This window comes from Doryrhamphus excisus, chromosome 2 (assembly GCF_030265055.1).
Source record: "Doryrhamphus excisus isolate RoL2022-K1 chromosome 2, RoL_Dexc_1.0, whole genome shotgun sequence".
In the NCBI taxonomy this organism is placed as follows: domain Eukaryota; kingdom Metazoa; phylum Chordata; class Actinopteri; order Syngnathiformes; family Syngnathidae; genus Doryrhamphus; species Doryrhamphus excisus.
In genome coordinates, this window is record NC_080467.1 from 13494302 (window position 1) to 13516920 (window position 22619).

The following is a 22619-nucleotide window of genomic DNA, read 5'->3' on the forward strand; positions in this document are numbered from 1 at the left end:
CTATCCCAGCTCACTTTTGGGCAGAAGGCGGGGGTACACACTGGATTGGTCGCTAGCCAATCACAGGGCACATACAATATACACAAACATCCATTTAGAGTCTAAATCAAATAACCTTTGCTTGATATTCTAATTTATTATCATAGCCTGAACTAATACCGAGAAAAGATTGATATGCAAAAATCGATGTGACCTTTAAAATAAAAAAAATAATTAGTGACAATTATTGTGATTAACTTGTCTATTTATAAGGAATCAAATATATGCGACAAGCCGCTTTAAGATGATCTCAGGTATAAGTGCGACACCTGGTGGACATAAGTATTAGGGCTTCTCACGCCTATTATGCATCCTTGACGTTATGCGGCTGCCATCTAGCGGCGAAGTTGAGTAGTGACCTCAAGGTGAGGGATGAGGAAAACAGAAGAGAGCTGCGAAGAGGTGAAAAATTATTTTTTTAATTACAAAAATGTGTAAGCGACTTCTGACTTCACATGTACAGTACAGCTGTGTTTTTAACCTTTTTTGAGCCACACCAACTAACCAAAAATGCCACAAAATGTCACCGCGACCTCTCACGTGCATCACTAAGTCTATAGGGAGGACCGAGGCAATCCGCTACGTGTTGCCACACGGACGAATATTACATTGCTCTGCCAGTCTTTACACCACGGACACTAGACAATTACATAAAATTTGAAGAAAATTATTAATAAATGTTAATTTTCCTCACGGCACAGTGGTTGAAAAATCACTGAAGTAGAGTATCATCCATGTTTTTCTAAGTGTATTAGAAAATCCTATTTGCTAATAATGTGGTTTATTTTTATTTCAAAATAATAATACTAAATGGATATGTAATCAATTGGACTCTAAATTTTCCATTTGTGAATAGTTGTTTGTCTATATGTGCCCTGTGATTGGCTGGTGATCAGTCCAGGGTGTACCCCGTCTCTCACCTGAAAGCCAGCTGGGATAGGCTCCAGCATAACCCCATAAGTGAGGATGAATTAATGATGTCACCTCAAGGGTCAAAGTTCCAACTTTTAGGCTCCACAAAATCTTTTTTTTTTAATCTGGCTTTTTAATTCAAATTTCAGAGGTTGCCATTTTGCTCCAGGACTAAACCTTCTTGCTTATCTTAATGTGAAAGCCATGAACTTTCTGTTTCCATGAATGTAAGAAAGTACATTGGAAGATTATTTGGTTAAAGCATGAGCCAACCCTTCTTGATCAGCTTTTCTCCTGTGTATGTCCTCATGTATTATGTATCTATTACCACAAACTGAACAACTAAAGGGTTTTCTCAAGTGTGTCTTCTCATGTGTAATACCATTTTTGACTTTTGAGAGAATTTTTTACCACAAACTGAACAACAAAACGGTTTTTCTCCAGTATGCGTCCTCATGTGCGATACCATTGTTAGCTTCCGAGCGAATGCTTTATCGCAAACTAAACAACTAAAGGGTTTTTCTCCCGTGTGTGTTCTCATGTGTGATCGAAACGTAGCGTCTTGAGCGAATCTTTTATCACAAACTGAACACCAAAAGGGTTTTTCTCCCGTGTGCGTTCTCATGTGTGTTACCACATTCCCCTTTCGGGAGAAACGTTCGCCACAAACGGAGCAACAAAAAGGTTTTTCTCCTGTGTGTCTTCTCATGTGCAGTATCATCGCTCCTTTCGTAGAGAATCTTTGACCACAGACTGAACAAATAAAGGGTTTTTCTCCCGTGTGTGTCCGCATGTGCTGCGTCAAATTGCACTTTTGAGTAAATGTTTTAGCACATACTGAGCAGGTCAAACTTTGTTCACCGGTCTTCTTTGTTGCGCATTCAGACTCTTTGTTGTCAGTGTGAGTCCTGATATCACCTTCACAGTCTGTATCGCTGCTCAAAGATTCCTGCCCGTCATCCACGTCTTCAGCCGCAGGAGAGTGTAATGCGCCGTCGCTATCTGACAGTGGCGCAATCAGGTCTCCATCAGCTTCTGTTGTCATGTGGTGTCGTGAGGTGCTGCTTGGAGGCTCCGCTGCCCTGTTCTCCTTACTTGGGCTGTGATGAAGCTGTGACAACTTGGGTGTTCTGTCTTTATCGCGCTCCGTCTTCACAGAGACACCAGGCGGTAAGAATTTGGGGAGTTCCTCTTCTTCCTCTTTAACATGCAACTGAGGGCGACATTCTTGTTGACGACCAGTTGTCTGAAAGATGTCTGCAGGACACAAGGAATAAAAACTCAATTTAGCTCAGACATGATCTTTTAGATGCTTCTAATGGAACTCGCTATAAACTTGACTTAATGCACACATGACCTCCAAGATGTCCTAACTTTACGATACTTGTAGGGTTAACTCTGAGCATGTTTTGCTTTTTCTTTGGCTTTTTGGCAGCACGAATTCAAAAAAGCAGCCCAGATGGTAACCAGGGAACGCCTATGGGTTTCCTCCGCCATCCGACCTCGTATAAGCGGAAGGATATGGATGGTGGGTGGGTGAGTGAAAAACATTTTCCAAAAAACAACACCCGTTTGACCAGGACCGTCCAGGGAAAACAACACGTTTCATCGCCCTAACTTATTAAGAAATTAATATAAGTTAAAAGATGACCTATACCTTTTAGCACTGCGTGATTCTTGTAAACATATTCTAGTTGTTGTCGAAGTCGATCGTTCTCCTCCCTTGTTCGGGAAAGTTCCTCCTCGTACGACACTATCGTTCTTTCAAACTGCGAAAATATCTCATCTGCTGCCGACATTAGTCGCTCCTTCACCAACTCTTTCAACATGTTGCGGTTGTCTTGTAAACTACTTAAAACGTCGCTTTGTCTTCTTCAATTATTTGTTACTAACTTCCGCCTTTTTCTTCTTCTGTGGTTTTTACGGCGGTTATCTCTCCTTGACGTTACGCGGCTGCCATCTTTTGGCGGTATTGAAGACTGCTCAAGATGAGAACTGGGGAACAGTAAGTAGAGCTGCAGAGAAGTCACAATATAAATGCTTAAAAAAAAACAAATAATATATGCATGGTGGATATGGTGGATAGTCGAGATTCAGACAGCATGCAATATTGTCCAGAGCAGTTTCCACATTTCCTCAATGATGATACCCACTGCATCATGCGGTTCCCTCACAGGAATATAACTCTGTGTTACTCCCTGTGAGACCAAATTATAATAATTAATACCATGACAAATTCATTTTTTGATAGCATGTAAAAGGTGTTGCAACATGACACTTTTAGTGAATATCAGAAATCTATTGATAACAATCAGTCATGGTCATAAACACTGGAACCCCTGTGTCCCACCCTCTGTCAGATTGAAAGGGATGATAACTGAGGTTGCTGTATATTAAGAAAGATACAATATTGTGCACTATTTAAGAACTGGCGCGGATCTCAATGTAGAACCTAGACAACAACAAGACTACAAGTTATGAAGAAGTACATTATTGACGCACATTATCGCAAATAAAAGATGTGGAATGTTGGATCTGGACCCTGGGCTACTGCCTTTCTGTAAGAATGCAAAGGTATTAATTCAGTTTAATCTCAAAATAGCTTTTTTTTACACACACTTATGCTTTAATAAAAAAGTTTATTTGATGTTTCTTTGTAATTTGCAATAAGCATGACATTACTTATTGATTGATCACTCAGCTACCTGAGCAGGAGAGTGTTTGCGCGTGCGCAGTCAACATGTGGGTCACGCGAAACCGTATTACACAAACTTCAACCCTCCGCCAATGAGTCGCTGAAACAAACATTCTCGCCCTGGTAGCGGCGAGAATACTCACATTGAGCATGGATTAAAATACATCTTGACTATTGTTAGCTACAGTGAGATGTACAATGAATAGCCTGTTTACACTGGCTAGATAGAGTACCTGTAGTAGCGGTTTTCAGGGCGCTAACTTGTGGGATTAGTTTGCATGCAGCGTTGACAGCGGATGCTGACGACGGTGGGAAGGGCTGTGAGGTGTTCAAGATGGCGGCGCCCTGTGGAGTGAAGCTACTCTAACAGGTAAACAGCTCCGATTATTTTCATTCTAAATATTTTTTTGCACAGATAACACCAGTGCATGTTTGTTGTTTTCCAAAATAAAGACTGGCTCCATGCCTCACTGTCCTGTGATTTGCTGCGACTGACAGGCCAGAGAAAATCCTGACCGAGTGTCGGTCGCTGCTGCCAGCTAACGTTAGCTGTTGGCTGTGGGACTGACTTGTTTTTGTAAAGACCCTGTGATAATTTTTTAGCAGCAATTCACCCAACAAACATTTCACATAGCTTTCCTTGCATGTGGTGGTGTATTTGAGACTACTCCCGCTTCGCACAACAACGATGGTTACATATTTGTATAATCGGATAAAGTAAACCCAACCCTGGCTATTGTTCTCTGCGAGTTGTTTACGCCAAGCAGTAGCAGCAGCAGGCAGTGGTCAGTATACACACACATACACAGAGTTGCATTGGCGCACATGCTTGCGTCGGTGCACATTGCAACATTGCATGCATTGCTGTCATAATGCATGATAAAAGTTAACATTATATTATTATAGCCTCTTGTTTGGTGAATCCCATTCCAATGTACCACCCAGCTCTGAAGGTTACAGTAAGAATGAATGAGTTCTCAAAATTAGCATGGCAGTTTTTTTTCAATGTTCAAATAATGATGCTTTTGTCAATTGTTTCATTTAACTGCCACAATCCTGGCTCATCAAAAAGACAAAATGGGTCACTAGTTTCTTGGCCTCCTCTGCACTGTCCCATTGAACCAAACTTCTTTTTTCACTCAAGTCTTGGTGGCAAATGTTTCGTTTTTTTTTTATATCGCTCACAAACAATTTGAACTTTCTTTTGTCATTATTACGTTTTTTTTTCCCTGAAGCTTAATGTTAATGTATTGTGTGCATTAAAGCATGATTCTGCAAAACATGTGAAATGCAGCTTTCTTGCTTCGATTGCAATTCTCTGGAACATTTTTTTTGCCGTTCATGATGTTTTTTTTTGTGATTCTGCATCAAATGTGTGATGAGGTCGGTCGTGTTAAACTTCCCCAGTTCTGTGCCACCACGGCAATATATCAAGGGATTTGAAATGCAGCCGGATATTAGATCAGAACATCCCCACTAAATAAACTAGCACATGGGGACTCACGTGGGGACTGCATTCTGAATCCGACACTCCTGAATAAGTGTTGACCCAGGTCACAGAATGGACTGTTTGTTATGAATTGCCCATATGAGGGATTTTAGATGCAGGCTGAGAGAATCCGATTTTGTTGATATTAGACTGATATCCAATATCAGTATTGGATGGGGACAACCCTAATTTCTAGGGTGCCTTCGTGGACATGACCCACCCTTTGGCAGCCTCATACGCTGCACACTGACCATGATGACCGAATCCTCCCTTGCTACCCAAACTGCAACCCATGACTGATCATTAAATTGCTAACTCACACACAGCCTCACCGTGACTTCTGTGAATGAATCTTAAGCATTTGTCATCCTGTTTCTATTTGTTTGGGAGTGATGCTTGCTGCTTACTGGCGTTTATCATGTTATCCCTGGGGGGAGTGTTTTAGCTTGACACATGACTGCAGTGAATAAAAGGTCAAATGTGTTGGAATTTGATTCATGTTTTTTCCATGAGTGATACTGTAGTTTTGGTAGCACACAAGAAGAGTCTTTGCCAGCTTAGTGGAACAGTTTGTCATCTGTACATTGTTAAATAATGCCTGTTTTTACTTCTACTTATGTGGTTTTGCTCATTGTTCTGATAGACACTTCCCACTGAGCTAGTGAGTTAGTGCCTATGATACGTACAGTCAGCTGTACGCTGTCTGAATGAGTCGTAAACACACAGGAAATAATGTTTTAAAAGCCGACCTATCACAGCCTAACGGTCCATGTCGCAGAGACATGAGGTTTAATTCACCCGTGTGTTCAGAGGTGCCTGGAGACTGAATTGGTGGGTGGCCCCAAGGGAGTCCTCCAGGCAGGAAGGGGCGGACACCGTGTGAGAGAGAGACACTGCCTCCACCTCCAGCACTGCCACCATGGCCCGGGAGCAGCCCAGCATGGGGGATCTCCTCCCGCTCCTGGAGACCTCCGACCTCCACCAGCTAGAAGAGATCAGAGGCCTTATTAATGAGCAGCTCAGCACTGGTAGGGTCACTTTTTACATGCTTTATTTATATGCCACCGTCTTTGTGTCAGAATGTAACACCTGTGTGTCATATTTTTGCAGAACGAGGGTCTGTGCTGCTCAACGGGCTGGTGGACTACTTTTTAGAAACCAACTCTTCCGAGGCCATGCATATCCTCTGCTCGGTCAGAGAGCCACATGACAAGGTCTGAAAACACAGTTTTCCCACAGTATTATTGTTCAATTCTCAAGCCATTTCAAATGTAAATAATGAAATGGATTTAATGTTACAGGGACTGAAGTGTTCAATTTAAAATGGAGACCATAACACTTTTCATTCATTTCAATATACGTACAGTGGTGCCCTGGTTAGCGTCATTAATTCATTCCACAAGGTCTGACTCAAACCAGACTCTAACCAAGGCAACTTTTTGACTTGAATTCAATAGTGGTCTTCACCTACTTTGGAATGTTGCTGTCACTCGCAACCTTCCTCGGACTCATAGCGCCGTATTTAGAGATTGTCGCACTCTATGGAAAAAATACACGGACAGGAGTTATCAACGCAGAGCATCCATTGTTTGGCCGAATGTTTCTGAATGCTTTACTGTACACCTACTTTATGTGCCTTACAGAGTTCCATAGCAACATGCAAACTAAGTATCGCAAGATTTTGTCTTGGGTGCGAGATCCAATGTGCGCCATATTGCATGCTAACCAGGCGGGCGTATGCAGACCAAGGCAAAATTTTAACATGAATTTTGGATGTTAACCGAAAAAAAATGCACTAACCGGGATAAACATTAACCAAGGTACCACTATCGTAGTGTTTTGTTTTTGGTTTGAAATTATGTTGTATTCAGGTACTCCCGACTTTCTCCCACATTCCCAAAATATGCATGCTAGGTCAATTGGAGACTGGAATTGTCCATAGGTATGAATGTGAGTGTGAATGGTTGTTTGTCTATATGTGCCCTGTGATTGGCTGGTGACCAGTCCAGGGTGTACCCCGCCTCTCGCTTGAAATAACAGCTGGGATAGGCTCCAGCATACCCACAACCCTAATGAGCATGACATGTAATGAAAAAGTATGTGAACCTTTTCGAATTCACATACTTTTTCTTGTAAGTGTATATCTAAATAGGACGGAATGGTAGTAGCAGCATTGTTAACTAATACCCTCATCTCTCCACCTGTCTCCGCAGCACCTTCTGGACAAGATGAACGAGTGTATGACCAAACAGTCTTGCCGGCTGCCCACCCTCACCATGCTCGGCCATGTCATCCGCAAGCAGCCTTCCTGGATCCACAAGATTGCTCGATATCCTCTTCTACTCTCACTACTCAAATGCCTGAAGGTAATAACCCGGTTATGTCATGAATGAACACATAACAAGTTTCTTAAAATAGTGTGTGCACTTTTTGCTAATGTCCTGCAGCACATTCCAGTTTTGTGCATGTCTACGATCTTATCCCTGAGTTTCTTTGTCAACCATCACTGAAAAGTGTCCGCATATCAACGGCGACACGGTCAACCACTTTTGTCGACATTAAAAAATTGCTATAAAAGATTGTTCCATTTATGTCAACATGTGGCAATATTGTCAACTTCCTCATTATCGATAAACGTGAGTTAATAGCATCAATATCTAGTTACAAAGCATTAAAGTAAGGCGTCAGTAACTATAGCCAACACAGGAAGTACTGTACAGAACCGAAAGTAACAAAAGAACAACAATAAGCTCTTCCAATGCTAATATGTGAGTCTATATTATGCCTTATGTATATTATTTTCTCTTATGTTTACTACATTGGTTAACACAAGTGTAAAGGTGACTATATGGATGTTATTTCATGCCTAAAAAGCCCTAATTATGTTAAAGAGGACCTATTATGCTCAGTTTTTGGCCCTTTGTACACACAATTAGAATGCCCATATATGGAAGCGTGGCTCCCTGTGACGTCACAAACAGCTTTTTTGAAACCAAGCTGTTGCAGTCATCCCAAACTTGCTTCCAAATGCGCCTCATGATCTGAAACTTTGGTAATATAATAGTAATAATAATTAATATTATTATTACTAATATAATATTAATAATAATAATAAAACAACAAATCTAACAACATTTATAGGTCAGGAAAATGGAAAAAGCATAATAGGTCCTATTTAAAACATGTGTTTAGAAGCTCATAAACAGGTTTGGTGTATTCCAACTATGAAAATATTTGAAAAATATTTATATCAACTTTGTCACATCCTCATTTTATTCCTTTGGCAGACTGATACGGATGTTGTGGTGCTGATTACCGGGGTGTTGGTGCTGATCACACTACTTCCCATGATTCCTCAAGCAGGGAAACAACACCTGTGGGAGTACTTTGACATTTTTGGTCGCCTGGCGTCTTGGAACCTGAGGAATCCTGGTGAGATATGCATGTCTTGCCCCTTCAATACCGTTTATCAATGGAGGTTATGTATTGTCAATCACCCAAAGTGAACTGGGACTAGCTTCAGCTGACCTCTGACCCTAAACAGAGACTTGTCTTGTTCACAAATCTATATCTTGTATCTATTCAGGGCATATTTCAGAGGTTTACTTGATCCACCTTCACGCCAGCGTCTACTCGCTCTTTCACCGTCTCTACGGCATGTATCCTTGCAACTTCGTGTCCTACCTGCGTTCTCATTACAGCATGAAGGAAAACATGGAAACCTTTGAGGAAGTGGTCAAGGTGAGGTGCTATTCTCACCTCATTTTTATCCAAATTTAATCAAATTAAAAATGTTTTTAACCTCTTTCCTCAGCCAATGCTCGAACACGTCCGTATCCACCCTGAACTAGTGACCGGAACCAAGGATTACGAGCTTGACCCCACCAGGCAAGTCTTGCAGCATCAGCCAGAGTTTGAAATGCATGTCCACTCCATGTGTTGGGCTAAACGGTCTTATGTTTTACCGTAGGTGGAAAAAGTATGAAATCCACGATATTGTCATTGAATGTGCCAAAGTCTCTCTCGACCCGAAGGAGGCCTCCTGTGAGGAGGGATACGCCACCATGCCTGAGAACTTTTACCCTCAAATCCACCTGCGGCCACAAGACTGCACGTCCAGCCCTTACACAGACCTCTACAGCAGCTATGGTTAGTTTAAATAACGAGAGAACATATCCACTGACTTTTACCCCTTGGCTATGAGTACAGGATGTACATTTTACTCTTTTTCTTGAGCACAAACTGGAATGATTGGATCAGTTAGGACAAAACATCAGAACACCTTAGTTTTATTTGTATTTGCAGTGTTTTGGGAGATGTTTTCACTGGCGTCCTTATGTTTTGGAAGACAATGAATATGGGGTAATAACCATAAAAGCAATCTTCACTCGCTAAATGTACTGCAAAAAAGGTCAGTAAGGATAATTCATATTGCCGCCTAAAGAGAACACACTAACTACTAGCTTATTTCTAAAATCACAAATACTTAAACATGCTGATATAGTTCATCTTCAAAAAAATAAAATAAATGCATAAGGCTAAAAACAACCAATTATAATAAAAAAAAATACTTCTCTACAAGAGAGGAGAAAAATGTTTTTCATAACATTTCTTCAAGGTTGACTGCTCCTTTTTTTGTACCAGCAACTAATACAGTGGTTTGGACAGATAAACAAATAAAAATTATTAAGTTCTGTTCTCAATTATAATTCAAATTGGGGGGCAAAATTTCACCCATGACATAGCTATTGAATGCAGCAAAAATGAATCAAACCTCTTCAGCTTCACAATCCTCACAAAATGTTGCAGAATAATGCTGTGAATGCTGAAACCATCATAATAGACAGCGTAAGTACTCTTGCTAAACTTGCTGATATAGTTAATCTTCAAACAGCTAAAATAATACATAAGGCTAAAAACAACCAATTAGCTAAAAATGTCATCCAATACTTCTCTACAAGAGAGGAGAAATATGATCTCAGGGAAGAACTACATTTGAAACTTTTATATGCTAGGGCTATGTTAAAAAGCCATAGCATTTCAGTATGTGGAATCAAACTATGGAATGGATTGAGTAAGGACCTCAAACAATGCACAACGATGAGCCAATTCAAGAAACAATACAAGCAGTTGATGTTTGCTAAATACAAGGATGAAGAGTCTTGAACCAGTCATGATGTGCTATATATATCACTATATTGACACTTACTATGGTACACATTATGTCATTGGATGGTCATATCACCTCGTACTTCGGTACGAGGTACATTATTAAAAAAAAAAACAACAACAACTTAAAATCCATTATGGAAAGCAGGAAGTGAACAAATGTAACAGTTACTGATTGTAAAAGTACCAGATGGAGGGGTAGGATTTAATAAGCTTTGCTTCTTCCTACTCCTTTTGGACATGTGGAACTGTAAACTGATTATGGGATGCACAATTGTAATCTGATGCATGTTCAAATGAAATACAACCATTACCATACCATTACCATGAGTTGTACAGAGTGATGGAAAACATCACAGAGATGATTGATCCAGACATGTTGTCTTCTCGACAACAGGAAGCTCCTCATCAACCCCGTTTTCCACTCCACGGCAGCCCCTGCCCCCGCCCTTGTCTTTGCCCCCCTTCTCAGGGACACAGACAACCAGCCGTAGCCCACAGACTTCCAAACGCCAGGTAAGAACATACCTGAAAAGTTATTCAGAGTTGAAACAAAGTCATATTTGACAAAATATGCATGTACATTGCTTCAGATTATAAATGATCTCACTCACGCTAACCAGGAAGTTTTTTTTTCTTTCCTTGAACAGAACTCCACTTGTGAACTTAACGCCTCCTATGGGGGTAAGGACCCACTATGGAGCCCCTCCTCCTTGTGTGGAATGGCTACACCCCCTTCATCCAGGGGCATGTCACCCAACTTCGAGCTCTCCCACAGTGCCTCGCACCTTCCCAGCCGCTTCCACAACACCTCGGGTCAGTTAATTCCCGACACCTCTTCAATATCAAATATTCTTTATAATATTTTTGATTCTTTTACTCACGTGTTGTTTTCGTGTTTTAAATGTGTCAAGGAGGGAAAGGAACACCTGCCTCCAGTACTCCAGCCACCTCATCACCACCTCCCACACTATCAGATGAATTTCCTATTATCTCCTTACCGGCCAACACAATCCAGTCCAGTCCACCTAGAAAAGTGAGCTCAAATTTATCTACTAAATTGACATAACTTTTACATTTTAATGTAGCGACGGTATGCGCATGCTGGGTGAGGACAGCATGGCATCGGGGGTTAATTTGACTCAGGGCGGGGGCGACACTGGTAGCCACAATAAAAGTGATCGGTGTTGTGTGTGCTGAGGGACTTGTTGGTACTGTTTGGTTCTACACTTGAAGAGGACAACTTTAGTGGTTTTGGTTCCCAGGAGGAGGATGAGGACAACGATGAATGGTAGTTAGTGTTACGTGCACTGTTGGACAGTATTTATATAATTAAGAGTTTAAAAATATATTTCTGTGTACTAAATATCCCATGCTACGATGTGGACATCTCCGGCTTGTCATGTATACAAATCTAGTTTTCTCTTCACATTTAGTGGCTTTTCTACTGGTGTGCTCTGTAGCACCTGACTTACAGTTTATTTATGTCATGCAATAAAATAGAACAAGTAAATTGTATTCAAACTGTGGGACTTTGCAGGAACGGAGACACGGAGACAGTGGTAAGCCTGCCCTCGTGAGACAGGACCCTGTGAAAGACTCAGAAAAACTTGGAGCCCCAAACAGAGGTATGCATAGATATGCATTGGTATAGTTCAGTACAGGCCATCGGGGCATGGGGAGGGAAGGGTAACTGTGTTGAAGCATGGTGTGTAGGAACTGGTTCACGGAGTGCACCCTTAGTTAGATTAGATGGTAATATTGACTCCAGTAGTAGTCATGCCTAGATAAGTCAAAAGCCTTTTACTTGTGCTAGCATGTAATATGTTTTCCTGTTGAAACGTTCCATTTCTTCAAACATGGTAACAATTGTGACATTATGTCATCATCAGATGCAGGAGATGCTGAGAATGTGTCCATGACATTGACGGAGCTGTCATTTTTCATGAAGAAACAGGAGTTGGAGCTTCAGCTTAGAATTGAAAAAGAGAAAGAAGAGGGTGAGCTTTTGGGTTTTTTTTCTACATTGCAGAGCTACATCCAGTCTATCACATACCCCATACAGGGTTATCTTTTGGGAAAAAGTCTCAAAAAATAATTGAATATCACAAAGTCTAAAATCAGTATTTCTCACACACTGCAGCATTTTCTTTATTCTGTCTTTTCTTTTTTTTTAATATGTGCAGCGGCCATCACAGAGGAGCTTCTGAAGATCACTGAAGATAAGCAGGAACTGTTAGGCCTGAGGGGTTTTGACTCCCCTTTCTATCGCACCACTGAGACTCTGACGGGCTGCCAGACACAAGACAAGAACCTCACCAACAGCCAACCTGAAGGGTCCGTCATGGACACACGCCATGTGGTGTCAACACCAGACAAAGTGGAGAACACCGCAAGTACCAGTGGTGTCGAACGTGGAGGGGGAGTGGGAGATACTCGGAGTTCAGCCATCGGCCTTGAACAATCCTGGCCCTTGTTGACTGGGTTTACACCCATTGATCACCACCTGTATCGGAGTTCATCTGCCCCGGAGGACGAAGTGGGCAAGTTTGGGATGTTCTCGCCAAGTCCATGCAGCAAGACTCCTGCCCCGGTGCCATACGAGGTGTTCTTTGACCTCGCTTTGCCCAGGGCAGCCTCGCTTTACGTGGGCCAGAAGACGTCCGAGGCCATCCACAAGGCGGCACTGGAGAGGTCTTCAAGACGGGAAGAGGGGCTAGAAGACGGGGACGAGGAGGGGGTTGTGACTACTTCACCACTGGAGGTGCTGGATCGCCTTGTTCAGCAGGGGAGTGATACTCATGATAAAGTCCTTAAGAGGTAAGAGGCTTTTTTTTCTTTATTTCGAACATCATCCAAAGCACAACAAACCAAACATAAACATACACATGTTCAAAAGGGAATGGGAAGAAGTCAAGACTTATCTACTCCCCCCCCCCCCCCCCCAACCACCCAGATTCCAACCTCATCCCAACAAAACATATATTATTCCTTGTCTACCAGAATGAAAACCCCACATCCAGCCACCCTCACCCAGCTTGAGGCACCCAACTACGTGCCAAGAGCAACCAGTTCATTACTAGTCATCGTATCGATATTTCATATCACACCAACATTCCATGCAAAGTACTTAGAGCAGGGGTCTCAAACACGCGGCTCGCGGGCCAATTGTGGCCCGCAGGACACTAGTTTGAGGCCCCAATTCCTGCAGAAAGTTTAATGTTGGTGCGGCCCGCACAAGTTTGATATGGATGCTGTATGGTATCATGTACCCAGAAAAAAATATTACGTTTGATTAATGTTCATGTTAATGGTTAAATAACTGTTAATAGTTATCCTCTCTATCTGTGTGGAAGTGGTAAGTTTTTGGCTATTTAAGTTTAAAGGAAATAACTTGAAGGCTACCGTTTAGGTGGCTAGCTCTCTAGTTTGCGAGTTAGCATGTGTCTCAAGACCCTGCAGTTGCGCAATATGTTGTAAATAAAAAGAGTATAAATGTGACTATAGTCGTGTTTTGTCATGTCTACAGAGCTCTAATAATGCTTTGTTAATTTTAATCTGAAAAAAATAATTTGTCTACCCACCAGCTATATGTGGTTTCTTAAGTTTTTATTATTTGCCGTTTTATTATTATTATTATATTTATTTATTACTGATTGATTGATTTTCTTGATTTGTTTATTTATTTGTCATCTTATTTTGTGTAGAAAAATAAAAAGTAAGATATTTGAGAACAGTGGAATGTTTTATCAGAGCTTTTATTGTAGAAAATTGGAACCAAAGCAAAGTTTTTTTTAATTTTTTTGTTTTTAATAAATGTGGGTTTTTTTTGTTTGTTTTTTTTGGAAAACCTTATGCAGCCCAGTCTCTCCCAGACCCGAGCTCCAGTGGCAGCCAAGTAAATTGAGTTTGAGACCCCTGACTTAGAGGAACTTAAACAAGTGAAAAAACTACACTGTTGTAGTATGGAGTGGCCTTTTATTTTTGCCAACATAACACATACCTGTGCATTAATCATGCAGCGTTCATGAAAAATGTGAGCATAAACAACATATAAACCTGAACAATCCGGTGTGTTTTAATGTTTTCCATGCAGCCCGCCTGGGTTCTTTCCAGTCTATTACTGTTGTGCAGTTGAAAACAAGTACAAGTATTGTTCAGTACCCCGCTGACCCAGCTTGTTTATCTACTCTCCCATGGCTTCGCTCCCATCAGCTGCATCTTAATCACAGCAAGAACAGTCTTACATTTATTTTGTCAAAAGACGTTTTTCTATCATTCAGGTATGATATGTGTATGATATGTGTGTCCCGACATCCCATAGTTGATCATCACACCGTGACTGACATTTACATTTAAATTCCAGAGGAGTCTGGTCTCAGAAAATGTGTTTCTTCCATTCTCTCCTTGGACAGATTACCTTTGCCAAGTAAGTCAGCTGACTGGACGCACTTTGGAGGTAACTCACACCCGCTTTCCTCTGCTGGTAATAGAAGCAATCATGAATACTGCAGGCTGCACGGCGGAGGAGTGGTTAGCATGCAGGCCTCACAGCTAGGAGACCCAAATTCCTGAATTAAATTCCACACTCGGCAATCTCTGTGTGGAGTTTGCATGTTCTCCCCGTGCATGCGTGGGTTTTCTCCGGGTACTCCGGTTTCCCCCCACATTCCAAAAACATGCTAGGTTAATTGGCGACTCCAAATTGTCCATAGGTATGAATGTGAGTGTGAATGGTTGTTTGTCTATATGTGCCCTGTGATTGGTTGGCGACCAGTCCGGGGTGTGCCCCGCCTCTCGCCTGAAAGGACAGCCGGGATAGGCTCCAGCACCTCCGCGACCCTCTTGAGGATAAGCGGTAGAAAATGAATGAATGAATATCCTCTTAATGTTTCTACCTTGATTCAGGTAGAACAAAAATTTAATTTGGACTGGTGGGAGTCAGTAATTATAGTCACTGTTTTGCACCATCATCTGATCTCGTATTGATATTTGTTATTATCATATGTCATAACCATTTTAAAGAAATGTGTTATTGGTCATGTAAGTCCAGTATATCTGCAGTAGATTAGTGATGTCTGTCATACACGACTATATTTCTGCACTATGCTCACTGTATTCTTGTACTGTTAGGACATTCATTCAGTCATTCATTCATTTCCTACCGCTTTTCCTCACGAGGGTCACGGGGGTGCTGGAGCCTATCCCAGCTGTCTTCGGGCGAGGGGGTACACCCTGGACTGGTCGCCAGCCAATCACAGGGCACATATAGACAAACAACCATTCACACTCACATTCATACCTATGGACAATTTGGAGTTGCCAATTAACCTAGCATGTTTTTGGAATGTGGGAGGAAACCGGAGTACCCGGAGAAAACTCCACACAGAGATGGCCGAGGGTGGAATTGAACCCTGGTCTCCTAGCTGTGAGGTCTGCGCGCTAACCACTCGAACGCCGTGCCGCCTACTGTTAGGACATGTTAAAGCTAAATTAGCATGCGTTTGTATTATTTGGTTGTTTTGGGGTTAACCTCAGGGTCGGCTCCTACGGATGAGCTTCAAACGCTGCGCAGCCAGCTGCTCCTGTTGCACAACCAGTTGCTGTATGAGCGCTACAAGAGGGAGCAGCACGCCGTCCGCAATCGGCGCCTTCTGCGGCGCATCATCAATGCCACTGCACTTGAAGAGCAAAACAATGCCATGGTAAGTGCACATGATGGATCTTTAGCCACATTTGGCATTTTAATTCTGCAAAATATTAATCTAAGTTTTGGATTTTTTTTGTGCAGAAGGACCAGCTTAACCTGCAGAGTGTGGACATCATGTCTCTGAGGGAGAGTCTACAGGTGGAACAACAGCGGTACAGGCAGCTGTGGGACGACCGGGAGACGGTGGTGACCCGTCTGCACAGTCAGATCAGACAGTTGCAGCAGGGACGAGACGGCTACGACACCAAGAACCAAGAGCTCCAGGTACGTGTCATTGTACGTGACAGGTAAGAACTTTGGAATTACCTAAGCGTTACTGATGTTTGTTCCTGCAGAGCAAGTTACAGGAGTGTCAGAAAAGGATGGATGAACTTGAGGCAGAGCTTCAGGGGGCAAATAACCGAGTCTGTCACACTGGACACCTGCTCAAACAGATGACCATCAAGGTACTGTATTTCACTTTTTTTACAGTGTACATTTTCTTTGGTAATGGTAATGGTTTTATTTCATTTGAACATGCATCAGATTACAATTGAGTGCATCCCATAATCAGTTCCCAGTTCCACATGTCCAAAAGGAGTAGGAAGAAGCAAATCTTATTAAATCCTACCCCTCCATCTGGTACTTTTACAATCAGTAACTGTTACATTTGTTCACTTCCTGCTTTCCATAATACAGTTTAAGGTTTTTTTGTTTTTTGTTTTTTTAATAATGCACCCCGTACCGAAGTACAAGGTGATATGACCATCCAATGACATAATGTGTACCATAGTAAGTGTCAATATAGTGATATATATAGCACATCATGACTGGTTCAAGACTCTTCATCCTTGTATTTAGCAAACATCAACTGCTTGTATTGTTTCTTGAATTGGCTCATCGTTGTGCATTGTTTGAGGTCCTTACTCAATCCATTCCATAGTTTGATTCCACATACTGAAATGCTATGGCTTTTTAACATAGTCCTAGCATATAAGTGTTTCAAATGTAGTTCTTCCCTGAAATCATATTTCTCCTCTCTTGTAGAGAAGTATTGGATGACATTTTTAGCTAATTGGTTGTTTTTAGCCTTATGCATTATTTTAGCTGTTTGAAGATGAACTATATCAGCAAGTTGAAGTATTTGTGATTTTAGAAATAAGGAGTTAGTATGTTCTCTGTAGGCGGCATTATGAATTATCCTTACTGACCTTTTTTGCAGTACATTTAGCGAGTGAATATTGCTTTTATAGTTATTAGCCCATATTTCCACACAATAAGTAAGATATGGTAGAACCAGAGAGCAATAAAGAGTGTGGAGTGATTTCTGATTGAGAACAAATTTTGCTTTGTTCAATACTGAAATATTTTTCAGTATTATATTTTTTTTCTTCCTGTGTGAAAATTTTGGATGGAATCACACTATTTATGGATCATTTATGATAGTGACATGATGATGTTTGGGTTAGAACACCCAAAAAAAATCCAACATAAGATGACAAATAGTGTGCTGTTGTTTATAAACAGAGCTGACTGGCGGGATAGCAAGCGGGCAGACATTTGGATTTGTCATTTCATTGTCTCTCTACAGACTGCAGATTGTCTCCAGGCTCAGTAGCCGGGACGATGTCACTCATTCTGTGTTTTTCGGGGTCAACGGCAGACCGTGAGCAGTAATCAAGTCTTGTTGATTCAGGAAATTGGGCATTTCATATCATAAGCAGCCACTCGGTCAACTCTGAGCTCACCATTTTAGGTTTTCACACCTGACAAATACACAGCATGGTTTCATGAAACTAAATGGGGGAGGTCAGGATGAAACATTTATAATTTATTTATAATATAAGTTTTAAGTTGTTTACAGGCATATTTGCAAGGATTTTCTTCAACATCAAATAGAGTTTCTACCTTTCAAATCGGTCAAATTAACAGATGGGATGCATAATTGACGTATGTCTTATTGCATTCCATAACGTTTATGGCAAAGTTGCATCAAGCACAAGATAAGTTTGCCTGTTGATAAGCATCCTTATGTTTAATGCACATTACAAATGTATAGCTTAATAACTACACTGTGCTATTGTTTGTGCATCCTTCAGCTGAGCAACAGTGAGTGCACCCAGCAGCAAATGAGCTTCCTGAACAAGCAGCTACTGCTCCTCGGGGAGGCGCATAAGCTGTCCAAGCAAGAACTCCAGCATGTAGGTGCAGATAATACCAAGGTATGGTAGCAGGACGACTTTAAAGCGTATGAAAGTGTAGTAGAATTGTTCCTGTCTTTCTCACATTTTGTCTCGTTCCCCTCGTGCAGAGACCCACCACCCAGGAAGCCCAGATGCTACAAGCATCCTGCAGAAAAGAAGTGGAGGCTCTGAGACAGAGCCTGCTGGTTCAGAGTCAGAAACTCGAGGCAGCACATCACAGGGCCGCCGAATTGGAGACACTCCTCTCCAAGAAGGAGCATCTCATTGCAGAACAGAAAAAGTTTCTCGAGGATGTAAAATGTCAAGCAAAGTGAGTGTCACTCTTTTCTGGACTTGAATCTGAACATCTTCATCTAACAAGTCCACCACCCGTTCCTGTATGTATCACTCTTTATTTGTTCTAGATCAAGTTGTCAGTATTTGCCGTGTGCTCTTTTTCTCACAATTCACATGGATCCTCCGACACTCCTTTTCCTTCTCATCCGCTTTCTGGTTTTCTCTTCAGGGTAGAGCTGCAGGCCTCGGACAGCAGATATCAGGCTCAGAGAAGAATCACTCAACTGCTGCAGACTGAACTCCTGCAGCTTTACAGCAAAGTTGAAATGGAGGCTCCAGGTAACGGTGCCGATTGCTTGCCACCGGGGGGCAGAGCGGAGCCACACACAGCTGCTGACTCCAGGTTTGTAGCTCAGTATCACAAATTCAATGCTGTACCTCAGCAAGATACATCTCACACCATCTCAACATTGCACGCTGTTATAATTTTGCCTGCATAAACAATTTGAAATGCATATAAACACTGATAAATGATGAATGGCAGGGATAAATTAACATTTAAGCTTACAAATACCTTCATTGAAGATGATTTTTGATGCGATTGAAAACAGGAAGTTGATGGTGGTCAATCTGGCTGGCACTTAATGGCTCTGGGAAAAATCATTTCACGCAGACCTCACAGCTAGGAGTTCAATTCCACCCTCGGCCATCTCTGTGTAGAGTTTGCATGTTCTCCCCGTGCATGCGTGGGTTTTCTGCGGGTACTCCGGTTTCCTCCCACACCAGATTTGATACATACTATTCCATATAGTACACACAACATAAAAATACAGCCAGATATGACGGTATGTTATTGTATTGACTCTAAAGCTTGTTTGCATACTCTTTTTACTATTATAATTCTATGCGTTTCGTAATTGAGGCACAATGCTCACTTATATGACTTGCAATGACAATATACGTAGGTACGCTATATTCATCATGCAGCGTCTAAAAATATTTATTTAAATATTTCAATATATTTTGGATCCGGTTAAAAGAAGAATAGGCTGCACATCTAGGAGACCCGAGTTCGATTCCACCCTCGGGCCTCTGTGTGGAGTTTGCATGTTCTCCCCGTACATGCGTGGGTTTTCTCAGGGTACTCCGTTTTTTTTCCCACATTCCAAAAACATGCTAGGTTAATTGGCGACTCCAAATTGTCGATAGGTATGAATATGAGTGTGAATGGTTGTTTGTTTATATGTAGGCTAGGATAGGCTCCAGCACCCCCGCGACCCTCATGAGGATAAGTGGTAGAAAATGAATGAATGAATGAATGAACATCTTCAGTGAAGTTAAAAGTAACATTAAACCTTAATTTATCCCTTTTATTCATCATTTGTATACATTTGGAATTGTTTTATGCATATAAAACAATTGTAACACTATAATCACGTGTACGAATGGTCGGGAAAAATAGCCAATAGGAGACTTACATGTACACAACTTGATATTTGTGGGGTTCATTTCATTTTCTACCGCTTTTCCTCACGAGGGTCACGGAGGGTGCTGGAGCCTATCCCAGCTGTCTTCGGGCGTGAGGCGGGGTACACCCTGGACTGGTCGCCAGCCAATCACAGGGCACATATAGACAAACAACCATTCACACTCACATTCATACCTATGGACAATTTGGAGTGCACAGAGAGAACATGCAAACTCTACACAGAGATGGCCGAGGGTGGAATTGAACCCTGGTCTCAGAGATGTGAGGTCTGCGCGCTAACCACTAGACCGCCATGCCGCCCTATATATATTTAAATTAGTATAAATGTTTTTGGGGTATTTTATGAAAATAAACTTACTGGATCCAGTATTGGTTTGATTCATTTATTTTTTTGTTGTTATTCTTGTTGTGCTTTAAAATCTTTCTCTTTTAATTACATGATTTTCTTGTACAGCATCCTGGTGCCTGATGGACCAAGTAAAAGTTGTACTAACGAGGAGATGGATGGTCGACCACCACATGACTCACCCTGCGGTAACGGCAGCACTTTATTACTAGGGCAACCAAAGGCAAGCAAATCTTCCAAGACTACAGCCAACTCGGTCAATGGCAGCCCGGAGCCAGGCCCGTCCCTAGTAGTGGAGCCCCCCCTGTCCTGCCCCCACACCAATCTGCTTGCACCTCTGCCCGCATCTGACACACCACTCACCGTGGGCTCCTACCCCAGCGCCAAAAGCTTCCTTGGCATGAGGGCGCGCGAGCTGTTTCGCAACAAAAGTGAAAGCCAGTGTGATGAGGAGCAGCCATCGCATCCTCGGCTCGCCGGCCTCGCCCACGGATTGAAGACTGAGCTGTGCACGGAGTCCCCGTGCCCTGGTTACGTCGCCCGTATCAGCCCCGCACCCTCCCACACTCCGACTATCTCGACCCAGCCTCTTACCCCTGCCGCTCCTGTCACCTTACCCACCAAGGATCCCTCTGAGCCTAAACAGAAGGCCCCCGGTCAGGAAAGCCCCCGTAGGAAGGTAGGGCTGGGGCCCGGCGGAGGGCGAGGCCTAGCAGGGACAGGGAGGCCCAGACAACAACCGCTAAAGATCATGGACTACAATGAAACGCATCATGAGCACAGTTAGAGACACAACTGAGCCGGGGGAGATTGAAGCTTGAGATTGAGATCTACAAATCAGCAAAAGAGTAATATGTCAACAACTCTTTCAAAGTCAGTGTTATTTGTTCCATTCCTTTGAGTGGACAACAGGATTCCATTCCCCTCCTTCTTTTTCCTTTATTTTCCCCAGACAATGACGCAAAGCTTTATGTACTAACAGTGGATATACTGAGCGGTGACGCACCTTCAATCCATTCATATAAAGTATAAGTATTTTTTGCTCCTACATAATGATAGAGAGGTTTATCATGTGAAAAGCAAAGTGTTGACAGAAAACTGTCCCTAACAATGGACCGGTGCCAATATATCTTAGGAAGCAGTGGCAAAACTGCAATCGTGCTGCTCTGTAAGGGTGGTCCTTAGATTACGGACAAGTTCAATTTCTAACCTGTGATGGACAAATGGCACCACACACAAATGAAATCAAACACTACCATCTTAAAATATTGTTGCAGTCTTGTCTGCAATGATAACCTCATTTCGCAGATATTGTAACAGCGCACAGAATCCATGACCCCTTCTAGAATTCATTAGTATTCGTTAAACCTCCTTAATAAGTCCTGTTATTCTGTATCACTGTTCTGTATCACTACTTCTAGAGCGTTCTTGTGTTTACGGACCAAAATTGCATTTTTTAAAATTAATTCACTGGAGCGCATTCATGACCAGGATAACATCGTAAACCGAAGACTGTCTGTATTTTATTTTTCAACACTGTCAGCTATTCCTTGTGTCTCATTTGAGCTGGGTGTTAAAACCTAAGTCGCTGTTTCCTGGCGTTCACCTGGGGTGAAAAAACACCATATCATGATTCAGAATCAAAAACTAACATTTCCAAAACAATTCCAGTGAGTTTTTGTCCAGAATGATTGTGCTGTGTGTAGAGGAACATGTCCGTTCTTGGATTTCCAGAAGGATACAAAATGAAAAGTGTGTGTATGCATTTTTATCGACGCCACATGTATTTGCATTATCTTGTTTAATCTAAATTGACATCAGGAAGTGACCAAGCTCTACAATATTAACATTTGCTTCATTGTATTCTTCAATACTACCAGGAATCATCAGTCAACAGAAGTATGTAGTGTCTTTTTCCCTGGAAACCTTCTCACTAAATCCTGTTGTCCACCGGGAACTCCTGCTGTCATTTCCTTCTGCTGCGCTATCTATAGCATGTTCAACAATCCACTTTAAATGCCAACAGTAGTAATTAATGCAACCTAAGATGGAAGGTACACCCTGCACAACCTGAAGAAAGCAGGACTCGTGACTGGACGACATGGCGACAAAGAACGTTTTTAAAGCAGTGGCTTGTGTTTAACTGTGAACAATAAAGATCGTCTTCAATGTTTTGCACTATAATCCTGAGTGGCTTTTTTTTTGTTCTTGTTTATTTTCTTTAGCAATTTGGCCTTTGGGTGTGCATTGAGGTGTCGATGCTGCAAATGTTGGTATCGATCCAATACAGTCATTGAATTAATTTGTTGTT

General features: G+C 42.0%; 2 protein-coding genes across 2 annotated transcripts; one reads left to right on the plus strand and one right to left on the minus strand.

The window, feature by feature from the left end:
- Positions 1-98: 98 nt before the first annotated feature.
- Positions 99-2887, minus strand: LOC131113632 (gastrula zinc finger protein XlCGF57.1-like). The gene is made up of 2 exons (XM_058064262.1): positions 2609-2887; positions 99-2208 (listed from the first exon to the last, which is right to left on the minus strand). The coding sequence occupies exons 1-2, from the start codon at positions 2778-2780 to the stop codon at positions 1307-1309; spliced, it is 1074 nt and encodes a 357-aa protein (XP_057920245.1). The 5' UTR covers positions 2781-2887; the 3' UTR covers positions 99-1306.
- On the plus strand, positions 2528-22492 carry tsc1b (TSC complex subunit 1b). Its single transcript, XM_058064261.1, has 22 exons — positions 2528-4016; positions 5946-6163; positions 6246-6349; positions 7349-7501; positions 8423-8567; positions 8722-8876; positions 8950-9023; positions 9106-9284; positions 10702-10820; positions 10955-11120; positions 11219-11340; positions 11845-11932; positions 12197-12304; positions 12491-13124; positions 14720-14763; positions 15843-16009; positions 16096-16278; positions 16350-16460; positions 18093-18215; positions 18305-18507; positions 18703-18876; positions 20417-22492. The coding sequence occupies exons 2-22, from the start codon at positions 6055-6057 to the stop codon at positions 21093-21095; spliced, it is 3840 nt and encodes a 1279-aa protein (XP_057920244.1). The 5' UTR covers positions 2528-4016; positions 5946-6054; the 3' UTR covers positions 21096-22492.
- Positions 22493-22619: the final 127 nt, after the last annotated feature.